This window comes from Mirounga leonina, unplaced genomic scaffold, assembly GCF_011800145.1.
Source record: "Mirounga leonina isolate KUSES-001 unplaced genomic scaffold, KU_Mleo_1.0 Mir_114, whole genome shotgun sequence".
Lineage (NCBI taxonomy): Eukaryota > Metazoa > Chordata > Mammalia > Carnivora > Phocidae > Mirounga > Mirounga leonina.
Window position 1 is genome coordinate 12,395,528 of NW_023270265.1, and position 18,292 is coordinate 12,413,819.

The window sequence follows — 18,292 nt, forward strand, 5'->3', positions numbered from 1 at the left end:
GGTGGCTCAGTCGTTAAGCGTCTGCCTTCGGCTCAGGTCATGATCCCAGGGTCCTGGGATCGAGTCCTGCATCGGGCTCCCTGCTTGGCAGGAAGCCTGCTTCTCCCTCTCCCACTCGCCCTGCTTGTGTTCCTGCTCTCGCTATCTCTCTGTTAAATAAATAAAATCTTTTAAAAAAATTAAAAATTAAAAAATAAAAAAAAAGGTAATATATTTAAGGATATTTTACAGGTTATACAGCATCACATGAATGCAAATTATAATAGCTATTACTACTTTGCCACAACATAGGACATTATTTTTAATAATCTTTTAGCAAGACTTTTCTTAGTGGGCTCTAATATATAAGTTCATCAATACTCCCTTGTGTGTCCTGTGTCTACCAGCTTCATGCAAGGAATCCAAAACCACATTCTAAGGCCTACTGTTGCTCAAGCTAGAGGGTCAAGACTGGATGTGTAGAAAGTTCTCAATTCAAGACTTAGCCAGCACCATCTGCTATCAGATACTTAATAAATGCCTTTTAACATCAATAGGTATTATTTTTAAAATGTATTCATTTAGGGCGCCTGGGTGGCTCAGTTGGTTAAACGACTGCCTTCAGCTCAGGTCATGATCCCAGGGTCCTGGGATCGAGTCCCGCATGGGGCTCCCTGCTCTGTGGGGAGCCTGCTTCTCCCCCCGCTCCCACCCCCCCTGCTTGTGTTCCCTCTCACGCTGTGTCTCTCTGTCAAATAAATAAAATCTTTAAAAAAATAAAATAAAATGTATTCATTTAAGTTATCTCTACACCCAATGTGGGGCTCGAACTTACAACCCCGAGATCAAGAGTCATACACTCTTCCGAGTGAGTCAGTCAGGCGCCCCAACATCACTAGATTATTACTCAATCTTTTATATGTTAGGTAGGTAAGGGAGAGAATTATCTTAAGAAAACTACATGGAATTTGAAAAGCAAATAACTAGATATGTAAAAATTTGGCAAGCCATATTCTCTCCCTAGGCCTCATACTACTTGTCTAAAACACAGTAAGCAACCTCACATAAAAGATTAATTAAATGCCCATTATTCCCTACAGGATTCTTAAGTTTGAAAGGAAATGGATGATTCCCTTAAGAATAAAAACAAGGGCGCATGGGTGGCTCAGTCGTTAAGCATCTGCCTTCGGCTCAAGTCATGATCCCAAGGTCCTGGGATAGAGCCCTGCATGAAGCCCCGCATCCGGCTCCCTGCTGCTTGGGAAGCCTGCTTCTCCCTCTCCCACTCCACCTGCTTGTGTTCCCTCTATCACTGTGTCTCTCTTAGGAGTATACATAGTTTTATAAAGGAATAAAGAGGTGGGATGATTTAAGGCTTCTGTGAGTATACTCTCTGAAGTATTTAAGAAGTTGGGAAGGTAAGTTTGACCAGAGATTCATGAATAAATAAAAATCTTTAAATGATAAATTAAGGGGCGCCTGGGTGGCTCCGTTGGTTAAGCGAATGCCTTCGGCTCAGGTCATGATCCTGGAGTCCCGGAATTGAGTCCCGCATCGGGCTCCCTGCTCAGCGGGTAGTCTGCTTCTCCCTCTGACCCTCTCTCTCTCAAATAAATAAAAAATAATAAATAAATAAATAAGAACTCCTACACATCCAGATGAATTAGAGACCTAAATATGGAGAAAAAGCAAAGTTTTTTTTTAGAATACAGGAGTGTATCTTTATGACCTCAGGCAGGGAAAGTTTTCTTCACAAGATACAAACAGCATTAACCATAAAGGAAAAGTAATTTAATTTCATCAAAATTAAATCTGTCCATAAAACAACACTATTTAAGAGAACTACCAGACAAACCAGAATGGAGGGTATTGACACTACATAATAATGCCTATAACTAATAAAAAGATGCCCAATAAAAAAATGATCAAGAAACTTGACCAGTCACTCAATAAGAAAGGCTATTCAGGGGCAGCTGGGTGGCTGAGATGGTTAAGCATCTGCCTTCAGCTCAAGTCGTGATCCCAGGGTCCTGGGATCAAGCCCCACAATGGGCTCCTGGCTCAGCGAGGAGCCTGCTTCTCCCTCTGTCTGCCTCTCCCCCTGCTTGTGCTGTCTCTTTCTGTGTCTCTGTGTCTCAAATGAATAAATAAAATCTTTAGAAGAAAAAAAAAAAAGGATATTCAACAAGGGAGACTGTATGGCCCTTTTTTTTTTTTTAAGATTTTATTTATTTATTTGAGAGAGAAAGAATGAGAGACAGAGAGCATGAGAGGTAGGAGGGTCAGAGGGAGAAGCAGACTCCCCGCTGAGCAGGGAGCCCGATGCGGGACTCGATCCGGGGACTCCAGGATCATGACCTGAGCTGAAGGCAGTCGCTTAACCAACTGAGCCACTCAGGCGCCCTGTGTGGCTCTTGATATTAGCTCAGGTCTTGATCTCAGGGTCATGAGTTCAAGCCTGGCGCACTGGGCTCCACACTGGGTGTGGAGCCTACTTAAGAGTCTCTCTCTCCCCCTCTGCCCCACGCCCACTTGAACACTCTCTAAATAAATAGATAATAGATAAATAGATAGATAGGGGCGCCTGAGTGGCTCAGGGGTTGAGTGTCCAACTCTTGTTTTCGGCTCAGGTCATCATCTCATAGTTGTGGGACAGAGCCCTGAGTTAGCCTCCACACTCAGCGAGGAGTCTGCTTGAGATTCTCTCTCCCTCTCCCACTGCCTCTGCCCCTCCCGTTCATGTGCACGCACTCTCTCTCTCGCTCTCTCTCAATCTTTCAAATAAATGAATAAAAATAATCGAATATTAGCAATTCCACCTGGTTCAGCAAAACAGATGTATGTGTACCAACATCATTCCAAAACAATGAAATCTGAATATCCATTAACAGGCCAGTCAATAAAGTGGTCTGCTCATACAAAGAAATACTTAAAAGCAACAAAAATAAAACTACATTTCTGTAGAAGCATATCTTAGTATAACCACTACAAAGGACAATTTGGTAATATCTTTTAAAATTAAAAATGTACATGTCAAAGAAATGAACTTACCCTTGAACAAGCAGTTTTAATTTATAACCATTTACTCTATAAATAGTTACGAAATAAAATAATAAGAAACTCACTACAACTTTCCTGGTTTTTGCCTTCATAAACAATACGAACACCCATCAATAAAGAACTACTTAAATTATCATACAGCCACATATCTAAATAATATGTAACTCTTAAAAAAGAATGAGGCAGGGGCGCCTGGGTGGCTCAGTCATTAAGCGTCTGCCTTCGGCTCAGGTCATGATCCCAGGGTCCTGGGATCGAGCCCCGCATCGGGCTCCCTGCTCGGCGGGAAGCCTGCTTCTCCCTCTCCCACTCCCCCGCTTGTGTTCCTGCTCTCACTAACTCTCTCTCTTTGTCAAATAAATAAATAAAATCTTTAAAAGAAAAAAAAAAAGAAATTGTAAACAGCATTTGCTTCTGTGGAAGGGAATGGATTTTTTTTCACTGTCAACAAGAATATGTGGCTATTTATCAGAGGCACCTAAGAAGCCAAAGGAAAAATATGGCACTTCTTCAGTGGATCGATTTTACTCAAAGATTTGAATGGTAAAAGGTACTTAAAAAAATAAAGGGCATTTTAACTGATCATTTAAGACATTTTTATATTTTATAAAGCATACCTATCAAACACCAAATTTACATGTACTTTAAAAGATAAAACAGTAAAAAAAAAAAAAAAAGGCAGTAAATATAAAATAACTTCAAAAGTACTACTCAGCTGGGCCCACTACAAAGATACACCAAATCAACTCAACCTCCCCGCTTCCCCAATCAATAAACCTGTGTTAACTGTGACAACCTACCAGCAAGTCAAGGAGCTTATTTGCTACCGTGGCTCCTGCTCAAGCTGCCCATCTCTGTCCACCAGGAGACAGGAAAGGTACTACATACCCCAGTCACTCTTCAACCAGTGGTCCCAACCTTCCAGGTGGCAATTAACTCTTCAAACTAAATATACAGACCCCCAAAGTTACACTAAAACCTTTCAAAATATATATATAGGCACAACTGAGGTTTAATGAAATTCATTTCCAAATCCTCAATTCTACTCTGCTCCAAAAACTGATGTGCCAACCCACCTGGTTTAATCATTCTCCCACATTATGAATAATAGCATATTGCTCACCATCCCTAATCTTACTGTGATACATTGCTCCAATTCTGGCATAACCTATAAAGAAACAACATGATAGATTACTGGCTTCTGTGCTTCCTACCTGAGTAACTGTAATGTCTGGGCAACATCCCTTGTATGTCAGGTAGTTTCCAATTACTGCTTTCCAAATAGAAACTGGTGTAACAACTCTACCCATTCTTATTTTTGTCAATATGGTTTCTCAACACTTACATGTATTGAAAAACAAGAACAGACTGATGCCAAAGCTTTTTCTTATTCTAGCAATGGTAGTCATACGCATGAATTGGAAAAAGCCCCACCTGTCATTAAGATGTACATTTCCAAAAATTTTGCCTTTGAAATGTATAGCATTCATATTTGATCAATTACGCACTAATAACCGTGCTCATAATAATCTAGAAGAATTTTTAAATACTTAGAGCATTACAATCACAGAAAATTCTTAGAAGTTTAAATTTAAATAGGTATACACATTTTTGTACGAAGAATTATGAAAAGAATGGCCATTAAAAAGCTAAGCATAAATATGTTCATTAGGATAAAATTCTGAAGGGGAAGTGGAACAGAAATACAATTTCAAAAAGAAAAAGGAGTATTGTAAAATCTGGCTGTTAAAGAAGAACTTGTTCTTTTATTATTTTTTTTTAATGTATGAAAGTGAACAGTAAATAATTATGGCACTTGCAAGTAAGAAAGAGATTATGATAAAAGACAGGAGAGCAATTATGGTGGGGGTGAAGGGACAGATGGAAGAGATTCTAGAATGGCTGCCAAAATTCTATTTCTTAATGTGGGTGTTGGTTATAAGGGTGTTGCTCTTATAAATAATTCATTGAACTAAACATTTTTATACATTATATTGTCTGGTTTTCTGTATCCATGTTTTATTTTACAATAAAAAGGTTAAAAAAAAATCACTGACACTCAAGTTAAATGTGTTATTTTAAAATTATTTTATAGGAAATTATACCCTTTGAAAGCATTTAAATTTAAGATCAATGTTTTCATGACCAGCAATCCCACTCCTAGGTACTTACCCAAGAGTAATGAGGACATATGTCTAACAAAAACCTAAATGTGAATGTTTATAGCAGCTTCATTCATAATTGCCCCAAACTAAAAACAATCCAAATGTCCTTCAGCTAATGAATGAATTACAGTACATATATAATAGACTACTACTCAGCAATTAAAAAGGAATGAACTACTGTTACATGGAAGACTCTTTAAAAGCATTATGCTAACTGAAAGAAAACAGACTGATAAGGCTACATACCACATGATCCCATCCATGTATATGACATTTTGGAAAAGATAAAAACCAGAGACAGAAAACAGATCAGTGGATCCCAGGGGTTGGAAGTGAGAGAAGGGACTGACCAAAAAGGAGCATGCGGAACTTTCGAGATAATAGAAATATTCTGTACCTTGATAATAATCACACAATCATATGTGTTTCCATAGAACTTTACAGTTTTAAGATACTACAACAGGTATTTTCCACTTGTCCTTCCAGATCCACTCTCCACCCTGATCTCAGCCCTCTCAGGCGGCTGATCTGTATATCAAGGTTTCCTTACTTCTTCCACTGGGTTCTACCCATGAGGAGCCCCAGCAGTACAAAGGAGGGAAAGAGGAAATTTAGGTTCAGGGTACGTTACCCCTCCAGCACTTTGCTTATTAAGCCCCTCAACAGAAGGATACTGCTCCTCTTGAGGTGGCTTCCTCTCTACGGCTCAGATGATCTCTTGTCCCTGTGAAAATGGGTGATAATAGCTTCACTGCAGCTAACCAAGCCTACGACACCATCCTTTGAGCTTCCCCTAACATTCTCCCCACACCTTTGTAAACAGCTCCTTTATAAATACACTTTCCTGGCATTAGCCTAATTGGGGCATGCCACATATTTCCAGTTGGGACCCTGACTGATAAATCAAGACTGGAACAAAAAAAATATACGGGGAGGGGTGCCTGGGTGGCTCAGTCAGTTAAGCATCCAGCTCTTGGTTTTGGCTCCAGTCATGATCTCATAGGTCCTGGGACGGAGCCCAGAGTCAGTCTCCGTGCTCAGCAGGGGGTCTGTGCTTGAAGGTTCTTTCCCTGGGCCCCTCCCCCCATGTGCACACGCATGTGTGCTGTCTCTCTCTCAATAAATCTTTTACACATATATATGGTTTTAAACTGCTATAGGAAAATTTGGTTCTAAAGCCACCATGCTTCTCATGTTTCTCTAGGTCAGGATCCAAAATGTAAACACATCTTGTGATCTACCTTCTCCTGAATTTCAATACTCAAAATGTATCTGTACTTCTTTCCAATCTCATAATCCAACAACTGAGCACCACCACCACCCAAACCCTTAAGTCTAAAGCACGCAGGTGATCAGGACACTCACATATACCTGGGGATTAATTCCCTCTACCACTTCCATGCCCTAGCTGAACCCTGACTACACATGCCTGTTTTCCTGCAACCCCTTTAAGTATCTGAGAGTAGGATGCTTTGGGGTCACTGGTATGCTGGCTCTCTAGAGCCTGTTTATAAAACTATTATTACTCCACCCTCTTATAAAGGCCTATTCTTTTGAGGCTTGTGCCACTTAGCTAGTTACCCTCTAATCTTCCCCTTACCTGTCATCTAACCTCTTATTCTTCATTTAAGGGTTTTACACAGGATTTATAACTTACCCCTCATGCCAGTCTTGCTATCATGCTGAATTCCACCAAATCCCAATCTCCTGACCTCACGGTTCTTTAACCTTCTCCCATCCATAGTCTTCTACATTCCAGCTCAGACACCAATTCTCAGTTTCATGCAGAAACTTTTCCTGTCCTAGAACGCTTCACCTCTTAAAATTAAAATCAGATAACCCACTTCTCAATCACAACCTACTAACTATCCAACCTGTTCCAGTAACCCCATTCTTGACTTCTATTTAATAAGACTCTCAGGATACTGACCCTCTTCTCTCCTTTCTCCTACCCACCAGCCTTGTCCAGTTCCTAAATATTTTAAATTCTATAGTCCATCATTTCAGTCACTCTCTGGACAATACCCTAAATCCTTTCTTCTCTATCTGGTCATGCCACATCTTGTCAGACAAAAATGACAATCCAGGATAATCTAATTTTCCTATCCAATATTCTATATTCTGTGCAGGTTCTGGCTAACAGGACCTACTAAAGGTGGGGGGAGGGGCACTAACACAATGAGGTAAGTGAGTTAGAAACCGTTGAGTTTCTAACGATACAATCTTCACTAAGGCCTCATTAATGTCCAGAAATTCTCTCTACACAGCTCCTTCCTTCCATTTTCTGCAACACCAGTTTGAACCCTTTGTTTCTTCACTCTGGCCCTCACATTTCCTTGCCCTTCTTTCCCGCTTTCAGAGATAACCTCTTCTATCATTTCATGGGGGGAAAAATGCTTTCCTCCATAAACCACCTTATCTTCCACCTCTCAGTAAGCTCACATTCTCATCCATCATTCCTCCTCTTCAGAAAATTCGGCATCCCTTCTCCCAAGACCACTCTCCCCGCTATGCTTTGAAGCTTATGCTGCAAGGCTCTCCCATGCAATCAAACCTTCCCAAACCCCTCATCACCTGGTAACTTTTCAGAACCTCTCTCCTCCCCTTCAAACATCGTTAACAAGTTGTGTACACTCTTGCTACCCCTACCTTCACTATGTACTCACTACTCAGACTGTTCCAACCCAAGTTGCACACTCCAATGCCAGCTTTGCAGTCCTCATTCTTGTTGATCTTGCAATAGCATTCCAATTCAGTTGATCCTTCATGAACATCTTTCTGCTGGCTTCTATAAAATAGCACTGACTCAATGTTCCTACTGATGCTCTAGCTACTCTTATTCAATTTCCTTATCTAGTTTTTCTTCTTCTTGTCTCCATCAAGTATTACAAGTTCTTCATAGCTCAGTGCTTTTTCCTCTTACATTCTCCTCAATGACTTCATCTAATCCTATAATTTCAAATAACATTTATTTATTCATTCATTCATTCACTCACTCATTTATTTTAAGTAGGTTCCACACACAGCATGGAGCCCAACACAAGGCTTGAACACACGACCCTGAAATCAAGACCTGAGCTGAGACCAAGAGTCACAGACCCTTAACTAAGCCACCCAGGCACCCCTCAAATAACATTTATATGCTGAATCTCAAATGTATTATCTTCAACCAAAAATTCTTATCTAAGTTCCATACCAGCATATCCTATCCCTCACAAATACTTCAAATCCAATGTGCACAAACCTGAACTGATGAACTTGCCCTCAAAATGTCCATTTATCTCAATGAATGACATTACCATTTGCTCAGGTGCTCACATTAAATACCTGAGAATCATTCTTAATGTCTCCATCTTCCTCACTTCCCATGCCACTAAGCTCTGCCACTTTTATCCTTGCTCAGTATAGCAGCCAGTCCCAAGTTAAATGTCAGCCCTGTCCCTACCCCTCATTCAGACCAGGTAAATAGCCTATTATACACTCTCATATGACCTTGTATTTTTCTTTTCGTTTTTAAAAAGTTTATTTATTGGGGCACCTGGGTGGCTCAGATGGTTGAGTGTCTGCCTTTGGCTCAGGTCATGATCCCAGGGTCCTGGGATGGAGCCCCGCAACGGGCTCCCTGCTCGGCGGGAAGCCTGCTCCTCCCTCTCCCACTCCCCCTGCTTGTTCCTGCTCTCGCTGTCAAATAAATAAATAAAATCTTTAAGAGAAATAAATAAACTAAAAAAAGTTCTACTTTAGGACAAAATAAAATTACAATGTCTTTCAGAATTTGCATATTGCATTTCCATTTGTATATAACACAAAAAATTAAAAATAGAAGATACTTATTACTTATAAAAATAAGGTCAGTTTTATTCACTATTATAATTACTTAGACCACAATTCTTATTAAAAAGAAAATTATTTAAATAGCAACAGGAGGGAATCCATAATATGTTCCGATCAGTCATTTCCAACATCAACATAAAACTGTACAGTGACACTTATTTTTTTAAAGATTTATCTGAGAGAGAGAGAGTGCACGAGTTGGGGGGCGGGGTGGGAGAGAATCTCCAGCAGACTCCCCGCTGAGCAAGGAGCCAGATGCCGGGCTTGCTCTGAGCCAAAATCTAGAGCCACCCAGGCGCCCCAGTGACATGTTATTTTAAATATAAGTCTTTAAATATGATAAAATTATGTTCATTCATGAAAATAACATTTTGGTTGTTTTTCAGATCTTCTGCTAATAATTCAAATTATTCACTGACCTGTGCTTTACCCTCTATAAAATGGAAATAAAGCCTGGCTTATATAGTTGTGATTAAGGACAGACTAATCTATAAAGGGCTCAAAATAAAGTAGGAGCTAAATAAATAACAGGTCTCTTATCTACTTCTCTTAAAAGAATTTTAGGTATGACTTAAATATATTCTAAACAAATACATTCAATACCTAAATGAAAGCTAGAAACTGTTGATGATATACTTTCAGACTTCTTTAATAATCCTCATTAATCACCTATACTTTATCCAGTAAGCAGATGAAAATCTCATCTCACTTCACAAGTTCCTGGCCTACTTTAAGCTTTCAGGAATAGAACAATGCATCCCTTTCTAAAAATCAGCTTCAGTTCCAAATCAAAGTTCTTAAATTCCTGACAATAACATCCCTCTAACACACAAACACTCGGTACAGCTTTAAGCAAATGGAAAAAATGTACTGGCTACAAAACCAGTCATGCAAATTAAGAGACTATGCAGTAGTTATCTCAATATTTGGCAGGATGTGTAGACTGAATCCCAGCTGGCTGGCAAGGAAAGTGTGCCAAGTAGAAATATAAGTCTTTACATACTTTATTCTAGAGTCCAGGTTAAAAACCTGTAGCAGAAAGCACAAAGATGGAAAATGGAAGTAGCCTCATACAAAAAGCAAGAGAAGCCTTCTTTTGCCCCTAATGCACACAGCCCTGGATTCAACACTTTAAAGAATATTCCAAGACCTCTTAGAAGGGCAAACCTTTAGGTCCTGCTAAGGGCCATTTTAAGTGGCACACCTGTTTGAGAACTCACTTGAGCAGCAATTACAACTTAAGTATTTGCAGATAAAATACAAGTCCTGAATCTGCATTAAAATAATCCAGGGAGGGGTGCCTGGGGCGCTCAGTTGGTTAAGCATCTGACTTTGGCTCGGGTTATCTCAGGGTCCCGAGATGGAGCCCCACATCAGGCTCCCTGCTCAGCGGGGAATCTGCTTCTCCCTCTTCCTCTCTCCCTCTGTTGCATGTGTGCTCTCTCTCCCTAATAAATAAAATCTTTAAAAAATAAAACATAGTAATAATCCAAGGAGGAGTACCCAGGTGGTTCAGTTGGTTAACGGTCTGACTCTTGATTTCAGCTTGAGTTATAATCTCAGGGTCATGAAATCAAGCCCCCAAGTCCCACATCTGGGCTCCGTGCTCAGCAGGGAGTCTGCTTCTCTCCCTCTCACCATGCACACACACTCTCTTTCCCTCGCTGCCCACCCTCCCAAATAAATACATAAATCTTCAAAATAATCCAGGGAGTAGGGGGCACCTGGGTGGCTCCGTCGGTTAAGCGTCTGCCTTCGGCTCAGGTCATGATCCCAGCGTCCTGGAATCGAGCCCCGCAGGGAGCCTGCTTCTCCCTCTCATTCCTGCTCATGCTCTCTCATGCTATCTCGGTCTCTCTCAAATAAATAAATAAAATCTTTAAAAATAATAATCATCATCATCCAGGATGGGAGGTGGAGAAAGTGTAGAGCAAATGGGGGGGGGGCAGAGGAAGAGGGAGAAGTAGACTCCCCACTGAGCAGGGTGCCTGACAGGAGGCTCAATCCCAGGGCCCTGCGATCATGACCTGAGCTGAAGGCAGACCCTTAACCGACTGAGTCACCCAGGTGCCCCTAAGTGTTTTGTTTTTTAAATGAAAAGTTAGGGACATTTTAGCAACTCAACCCTTCCTTCCGGTTCTCATTCACAGTTTGTAATCTTGCTTCTAATTCTCTTTCCCATCAAACATCTATTTGGAAAATGGTAACAATAATACATTTTATCATGACCTCATTCTGCATTTCCTCTCCAAATAAGCCACAGTTTTTAAAAGTGCTACCTGGTATAAAATATTATAATATATATATGAAAGAATTTTAATAGTAGCTAAAAATTAACTACATATTCCCCTTTGGAGAAAGAGATGCACCTTAACTTAATGCCAGGAGAAGTGATACAGTAAATTTGAACTTGGATAAGGCCTTTTCACTGATGTGATATAATTCTACAGTGAAAATGGTCTGAATTCCACTGGAAGGATACTATGGAATTTAGCTAGTGCACTTTGAACAAACTTTACCACAAAATTTCTCAAAGGCTCTTGAATAAAGTGTGTAAAAATGACCTGCAAGGGAGTTCTGAGACATTAACACATACAGTTTTATCTTGAGTCCAAAATTTTATCATTCTCAAAGGATCTTTAGTTCAAAAAAGGTTAGCAACCACTTTCCATTTATAAAGACCCCCTTTATAAAAAATTTAAGTTTGGGTTTCTAAACTTCAACTAAAACCAGAAGGCTTGCTCAAGGAGAGTAAAGGCGATGACAATCTGACAGACATAATGCGAGAAGTCTAGAAACAGGGAAATGCCCAAATGTTAAGAGGATAGGGGTAAAGAAAAGGAAGGTTATAACATACACAAGTATTTCCAAAACTATAATCAACTTATAAACATACAGACCTATAAATGGTTTTTAAGAACTTAGAAGATGACTACCATGAGAACTAAAAGCATTCCTTCAAGGATCTCTTCTTATCCTACAGAGGGCTGCCAGGGTTGCTGCAGCTCTGGGTGGTCAAGGGAAAAGAGAAAAAAAAAATATGCATAGTGCTGCCCCATGCCCTTTCCACTAAGGATACCTCGTGAAGAAGGAAGAGGGACAAGATGTTCTCAAACATCTATTCATCTGTATTTTAGTACACATTTTCTCCTCACAAAACTATGATAACGGAGTCTGGGTTCCCAGTCAGTCCACAGTTAGCAGCAGCACTACAATTTAGCTGTATCAGACTGGGAAGCTAGTATCTCATTTCTACAGAAAACTGCTTCCAGTTCTCCCCTAACAATTTCATATGGCAGTGTGGACAGATACAGATGTTAACATTAGCAAAACTATATAAGCAACTGCTGTCTACGTATATTTAATTTCTAAGTTTGTATTGTCCCTCTACCTAAACATTCATCCCATTACCCTCTGCCTGCCAGTGATGCCCTGTTCTCACAAAGACAGCACTTGGGGAAGCTGTGTCTGCCTTCCTTGACCAGTTTCGCCATTTCCTCAGCCTCATCTTCCTTCCTCCAGGCTATGTACCCCAACTGTGGATTAACTATCGGAGGTCAAGACACAGCAGTAAGAACACTGGATAACTGAAGTGGAACAGCACTCCCACAGCCTATCACAGTGCAGGGCACACAGTATGCGCTCAACATGTTAAAAATTGATAAATAAATCTCAGTCTAATTGTGCCACTAGCCACCCTTGGATAGTCACTTTACCTCTTTGAGCCTCATCTATAAAGTAAAGAGACCTGAGTTAGTTTATTTTGGTTCAACAGTCCTATGATTATGTTTTTAGGAGCTGATCTGGGAAACAGTTTTTAAGCTATTTTTTTAATGAAAGTTTATCCTAACCTTAAGTTTTGAACAATGCTTCGGAAGAAAATGTGGGCAAAGCATAAGAACAGCCAAATCAGAATTAACCGGGAGAATCAAGGGAATGACAGTAACAGCTGGCTCATCCTCTCATCCAAGGGTGAGAAAAAGAGTGAAAAATGTTCAGCATTTTTAGTAAAACTATGCAAGGCAAAGTCTTTTATTATACTGTTTGAGGCACTTATATTAAGCCTCAAGGACAAACTCCTCTTAAGAATTCAGTACTAGGGGCGCCTGGGTGGCTCAGTTGGTTAAGCGACTGCCTTCGGCTCAGGTCATGATCCTGGAGTCCTGGGATCGAGTCCCGCATCGGGCTCCCTGCTCAGCGGGGAGCCTGCTTCTCCCTCTGACCCTCCCCCTTCTCATGTGCTCTCTCTCTCTCTCTATTCTCTCTCTCAAAAAAAAAAAAAAAGAATTCAGTACTAGGAAGTTTTGTCTTTACTTCCTTTCAAAATATGAGATCTATATAACCTTTTGTATCACCAAACCTTGCCAGGAAGTTGAAATCTAAGGTCTGTTTTCAACCACAGTGCCATCCTTGTCCTACTGCTAATAAAGCAAGCATGCTATCTCTCCTGCTACCTCCAATCTCAGTTCTTTGGTCTTTTAATTAATTGCACTTTTACCAGCTACTGTAAGTCTCAAGTCTTTTACAAAAGGACTAGAGGTAAAACGGACAAAATATATTGTTTTTTGAATGAACTCTAGATGCCAGATTTACAAATTAACACTTTAAAAATACAACTGGTTTTGTGGATTAAAATCTATTAATACAAGTTGCTACCAGCACCAGACTCCAAACAAATCTCAGATTGCAATGAAGTTCAATTCTTCAAGGTTTCCACAATACCTCCTTGATCTTTCTAAACTAGTTTTGAAGGAAAGCCTAACACTCCTAAACTTAATCCTCATTGTAAATGCTCATCTCATTTCCTTTATCATTAACAATACAAATCCTCCACAGTAACAGAAATGAGATACTGTCATCCTAAGACAACAAAAAGAGATGTTTCTTGCTGGAAATGGAGTTAGGGATGTTGGAAAAACGATTCCCAAAATGTACCATGAGTAACAGCCTGGAAACATTAATGTCCAAGTTGCTTAAGTAAAATTTCAACCCCCAATTGGTTTCTTTAAAGTTCTTAAGTCTTTTCTACAAAATTATCTATAGTCCCCATTAATCACAAATGCAGAAAGAAAACCCAAGAAGCATGGTATTTTAGAATTTAAAGCATGTAACTGAATGGCTTACACAAAGCTCTTCTGGCTCAGAATAAAGAAATTCAAAAACTTACCTGAAGTCATTAATTTAGCACAGCTACTTTTGCTTGCATCATCTTCTACGATACGGTTTGTGCTCTTTTCTTTCCCAACCAAAGTTTCTTCCAAATGTAAGCATTTATCAGATACAACACTGTCTTCACCCACTGCATGACTAATTTTGCTATTAGCTTCAAGTACAGAAGTGACCTCTTCCAGCTGAGCAGCTTCACTAGATTCTGAGTAAGAGGAACCCTTACCCTGGGCTAAATTCTTTGAAGAAACTGGTAGAGACTCATCATCACTATCAAATCCAAAAGGATCTCCAGTATTTTCTTCTTCCACTTTAGGTTTCTTCGGAATTTCTTGGATATCTGGTTTGAAATTGGGCCTCTTCTGCCCTAATTTAGCCATAAATGTGGTCTCTCCCCATTTTGTGCTAAGGGTGGTCCGTTTGTTGGAAAAGACTTCATCAAATTTTGAACTGCCATTTCCTCCTTTCCTACTGTATGTTTTCCCAAATCTGGATGTCATTTTGACACCTGTTTCATATTCTCTGTGGGAAAAAAAAATGTAAGAATATATATAATCACCAAATACTTAATAAATGTTAACACTGAATATAAAAAAAAGAAACAGGGAGTCTCCCCATGGGGCTTTTCAACATTCAAGATATAAACCTTTAAAAATGGTTAAATAAATATGGGGAGGGTGTATAAAGAAAGGGGCTCATTTTTTATCCTATAGATTTCCAGATCTCAATTTCCTTATTTCAATGAGTACATATTCACAAACTACTTACAAAGTAATTAAGTCTAATGACTAACCAACTTATCCCCAAAACCAATTTAAGAGCGGAACATCAGTTTTTTTAAGTTTCAAATGAATCTATGCACTATTCTTATAAATATCAGTGTTACCTTAAAAAAATAATCTGAATAGGGTTATTACTCCTAATATAAAATCTTAAACACAAAATGTTATTTTTCAGGATCTCAGAAATATCAAATAACTGACTAAATCAGGTCTTTGAAACTTCATTTATTCAAATGAAGGGAAAAAAGGGAAAAAAGTCAGAAAAATGGTACTATTTTCTCATGTATTAGAATCTACAGCTTTTAAAACAATCTTAAAGATTCTGATTCTTGGTCTAATGTAGTTTGAACTGTGACTTGAAAAATATTCCCTAGTTTGTCATCTCCTTATTCTATCTTCCTTGTCCCTATAGTGCTGTGCTCATTTGCTGAAGTTATGTTTTCTGAAGCTGGTGAACTCCAGCGTATTAGACTGGTCTGCTGATTATTAAACGAAGCAACAGAAACATGTAACTTTATTTTCCTCTTTGCTTTATAAGAGATAAATGTACTCACCTGATGTGTCTACATAATAAATACCAACACAAAAAAATTGAGGACAGTACATCAAGAATAAAACGTTTTTAAAGCGAGTTAGTCCTTTTTAAATACTATCAATTCTTATCCATTTCCTACACTTCAACCTTCTAAAGTTTAAATATCGCTATATTAAATACACCTTTAAAAAAAAGAACAATTGTCTAGGTTTTGAAAAGAAAATCTTCATACCTTGAAATTTAAAATACAACAACAGGAATGACATTTGACTTCTACTTTTGAATCCATTTTGGTCTATTCTTTAAACACAATTTTCCTTTACTAACTTAAATTCTTGGAACTTATATCACTATAAACTTAATTTTATATATATTCAGTAGAGGATTTTTCTCTCTCATATTTGGTTAGAAACCAATTCTAATTTGACAAAGTTAACTATCATACAGATCTTCATTAAGAGAAAATAGTGTGAAGACCTTTTAACATGACACAAAACCTTTTCCTGAGAGAGATCTATTTCCCGATCTACTGTTGATTTACGCTAAAGAATCTTTGTCTTTCCTGTTACATATAGTCTAAACAAAACTAAATATATTTGGTATCTGTAAGAACAACAGAATGAAGTCACTTCATTCCTCCAAGAATGTAAAGCCCTGATCTACAGACCTACATTTACATATACACCAACAAAGCTGGAACGTTTTGTATACAGTTCACGGTAGTAATCACCTAAAAATGTAGTAATCACCTAAAAACCAAAAATCTAGACTTGAGCTCCTTTGGACCCAGGAGGAAAATGGTCCTGGAACCACAAAGCATTCACTGTTGCAAGTTGAAAGTCTGCAGACAAACACTTGATATAAAGGAGTTAAATATATTAAGCGATAAGAAAATCACGCTTTTGTTCTTTAAGAGTCCGTATCTTTTATAAATATATACTAAAATACTAATGAAATAACGTAAGCAGTTCTCTAGCTTTAAAGGATGTGGAATGGAAAGTGTGTAGATGAGAAACACTTGGTTAAGAATAAATAACTGTTGAATCTTAACGATTAATACAGGGTGCTCATTACGTAATATCCCCTACTTTTGACTTCCTTTCAAGTTTTCCATGTCTTTTTGGAAAAGTCACTAGACAGACAATTGTGATGGCATTATCTAAGCCTAGGATGTAAAGTACGTATAAATTCAAGTGTGCAGACACAGTTGACATTATATTTTAAGTACATCTCAAATACACAGGCTGTCTTGCTCAGGCTTCAAACTCCAAAGACTTCCCTAACGAAAAAGGAAAGAATGATTCACAACTAAGTCTTTTTCGGTCGTGGGGCCCTTCCTTCTGCCTAAAGCCAGGTTGAATTTTCAGGAAAGTGCGCTGGGATAAAAAGTCCTCACAGTTAACCCTCAACCAAGTGCAACGTCTTTAGGATCCCCAAGGGCTTAGAGGCTTCCACTAAGGAGTGAAAGCCGGAAAGGGCGAAGCTAACCACCCAGAAATCCTCACCTGGGGGCGGTCGGTGCACCCGGAGGTAGCGGGAGAGGCGGCCCCCTCCGGCTGGAAGCTCACGCAACTTTTCTCCTCCCCACCCCCACCGCCAGGAACGGGATGTAGCTTCCGACGCCCCGGAAGCCTCTGCCACTGAATCCCCAAGGCAGTGTAAGGCCTCGGTGGAGGCCAGGGGCGGAGGAAAGACCGCGAAGGGCTCAGGGCTGAAACCAACGCACTTGACCGCGCTTGGGGAGGGAAGTAAATCAGCAGCCGCCCGGAGGAACTCAGAAAAAGGAAAAATAAAAGAGGGAAAAGAGAGTTCTTCAGGTCGTTCCCCTGCCCAACTTCCCCAGAGGCTGTGTGGGTGAGACAGCAAGACTTCCAGACCCCTGCCTCCCCCACCCTCCCTCCGGGCCTAGGCAGCCGCCCGAGACCTCACTTACCCTCGGCGCCTGGCGGGTGCTTTGGCCTCGGGCCGCCTCCACCTCTCCTGCTCCCAACGGCCCACGGACGCGCGCGGGAGTCCCGCGCGGGAGAACAGGGCCGGCTTGTGCGGGAAGAGAGGCAAGGGGCTCCGCCACCGTCAGAACCCGCGACTCCGCTCTGGGTAAATAGGAAACCCGGTGCAGGAGGGGGGGAGGAGCGGCGGCACCGCAACTTCCCTCCCCGCCTTGAGCGCCACCGGCCGGGCCCGGGCCTAGGCCTCCCTGGCCGCCGCCGCCGCCGGAGCCGATACCGGAGCCCGCTACGTGCCCCCGCTAGGCCGCCGCCGCCTCCTGCGCCGCCGTTTCCGCCGGTGAATGGTCAGCGCTGGAGTTTGAACAGGGCCCTGAACCATCTCAACGCCATTTGCACTCCCGGCCCCCACCTCCTTCCTCCAACAGCCGCTCGCTCCGTCACTCCGCTTCCCACAGGCCCCGCGCGGCCGTCCGACCCCGCAGCCAATCGCGCGGCCGCTTACTCAAACCGCCGCGCAGGCGCCGCTCCCCGCATGCTCCGGCGCCCGCCATTGGCCCGGCCGTGGCGCCCGACGGGAGTTGTAGTCCGGGTCCGCGAGGTCTCTTTGCTCGGAACCGGGCGCGGGAGCGGGTGGCGGGAGGAGCGGTCGTGGCGGGGCTGACTCGCCTGGGCTCGGGAGCCAATTCCAGCTCCTGGCCCCGCCGGGAGACGCAGGTGCCGCGGGGGAGGGCCGGGGGGCGCAGTGCAGGCAGCTGTGTCAATCGTTTCCCCCCAAGGGACCGGCCGGTGTCTAGGGACGGTGGGTTGTGCAGCTGCGCCAGG

The 18,292-nt window shown here is 41.2% G+C and overlaps 1 protein-coding gene across 4 annotated transcripts in view; it reads right to left on the minus strand.

Moving 5' to 3' along the window:
- The window catches only part of WAPL (WAPL cohesin release factor), an 89,548-nt gene extending 71,657 nt beyond the window's left edge, over positions 1 to 17,891 (minus strand). For 2 of the 4 annotated variants that reach the window (XM_035023239.1, XM_035023230.1), the window contains exons 1-2: positions 17,455 to 17,890; positions 14,206 to 14,726 (exon numbers count right to left, since the gene is read on the minus strand). In XM_035023239.1, coding sequence (XP_034879130.1) covers positions 14,206 to 14,704 — 499 coding nt within the window. In that variant the 5' untranslated portion in view covers positions 14,705 to 14,726; positions 17,455 to 17,890. Of the gene's footprint in view, positions 1 to 14,205; positions 14,727 to 17,454 lie in introns of those variants that run through there. The other 2 variants (XM_035023243.1, XM_035023234.1) reach the window with 2 other exon arrangements.
- Positions 17,892 to 18,292: the final 401 nt, after the last annotated feature.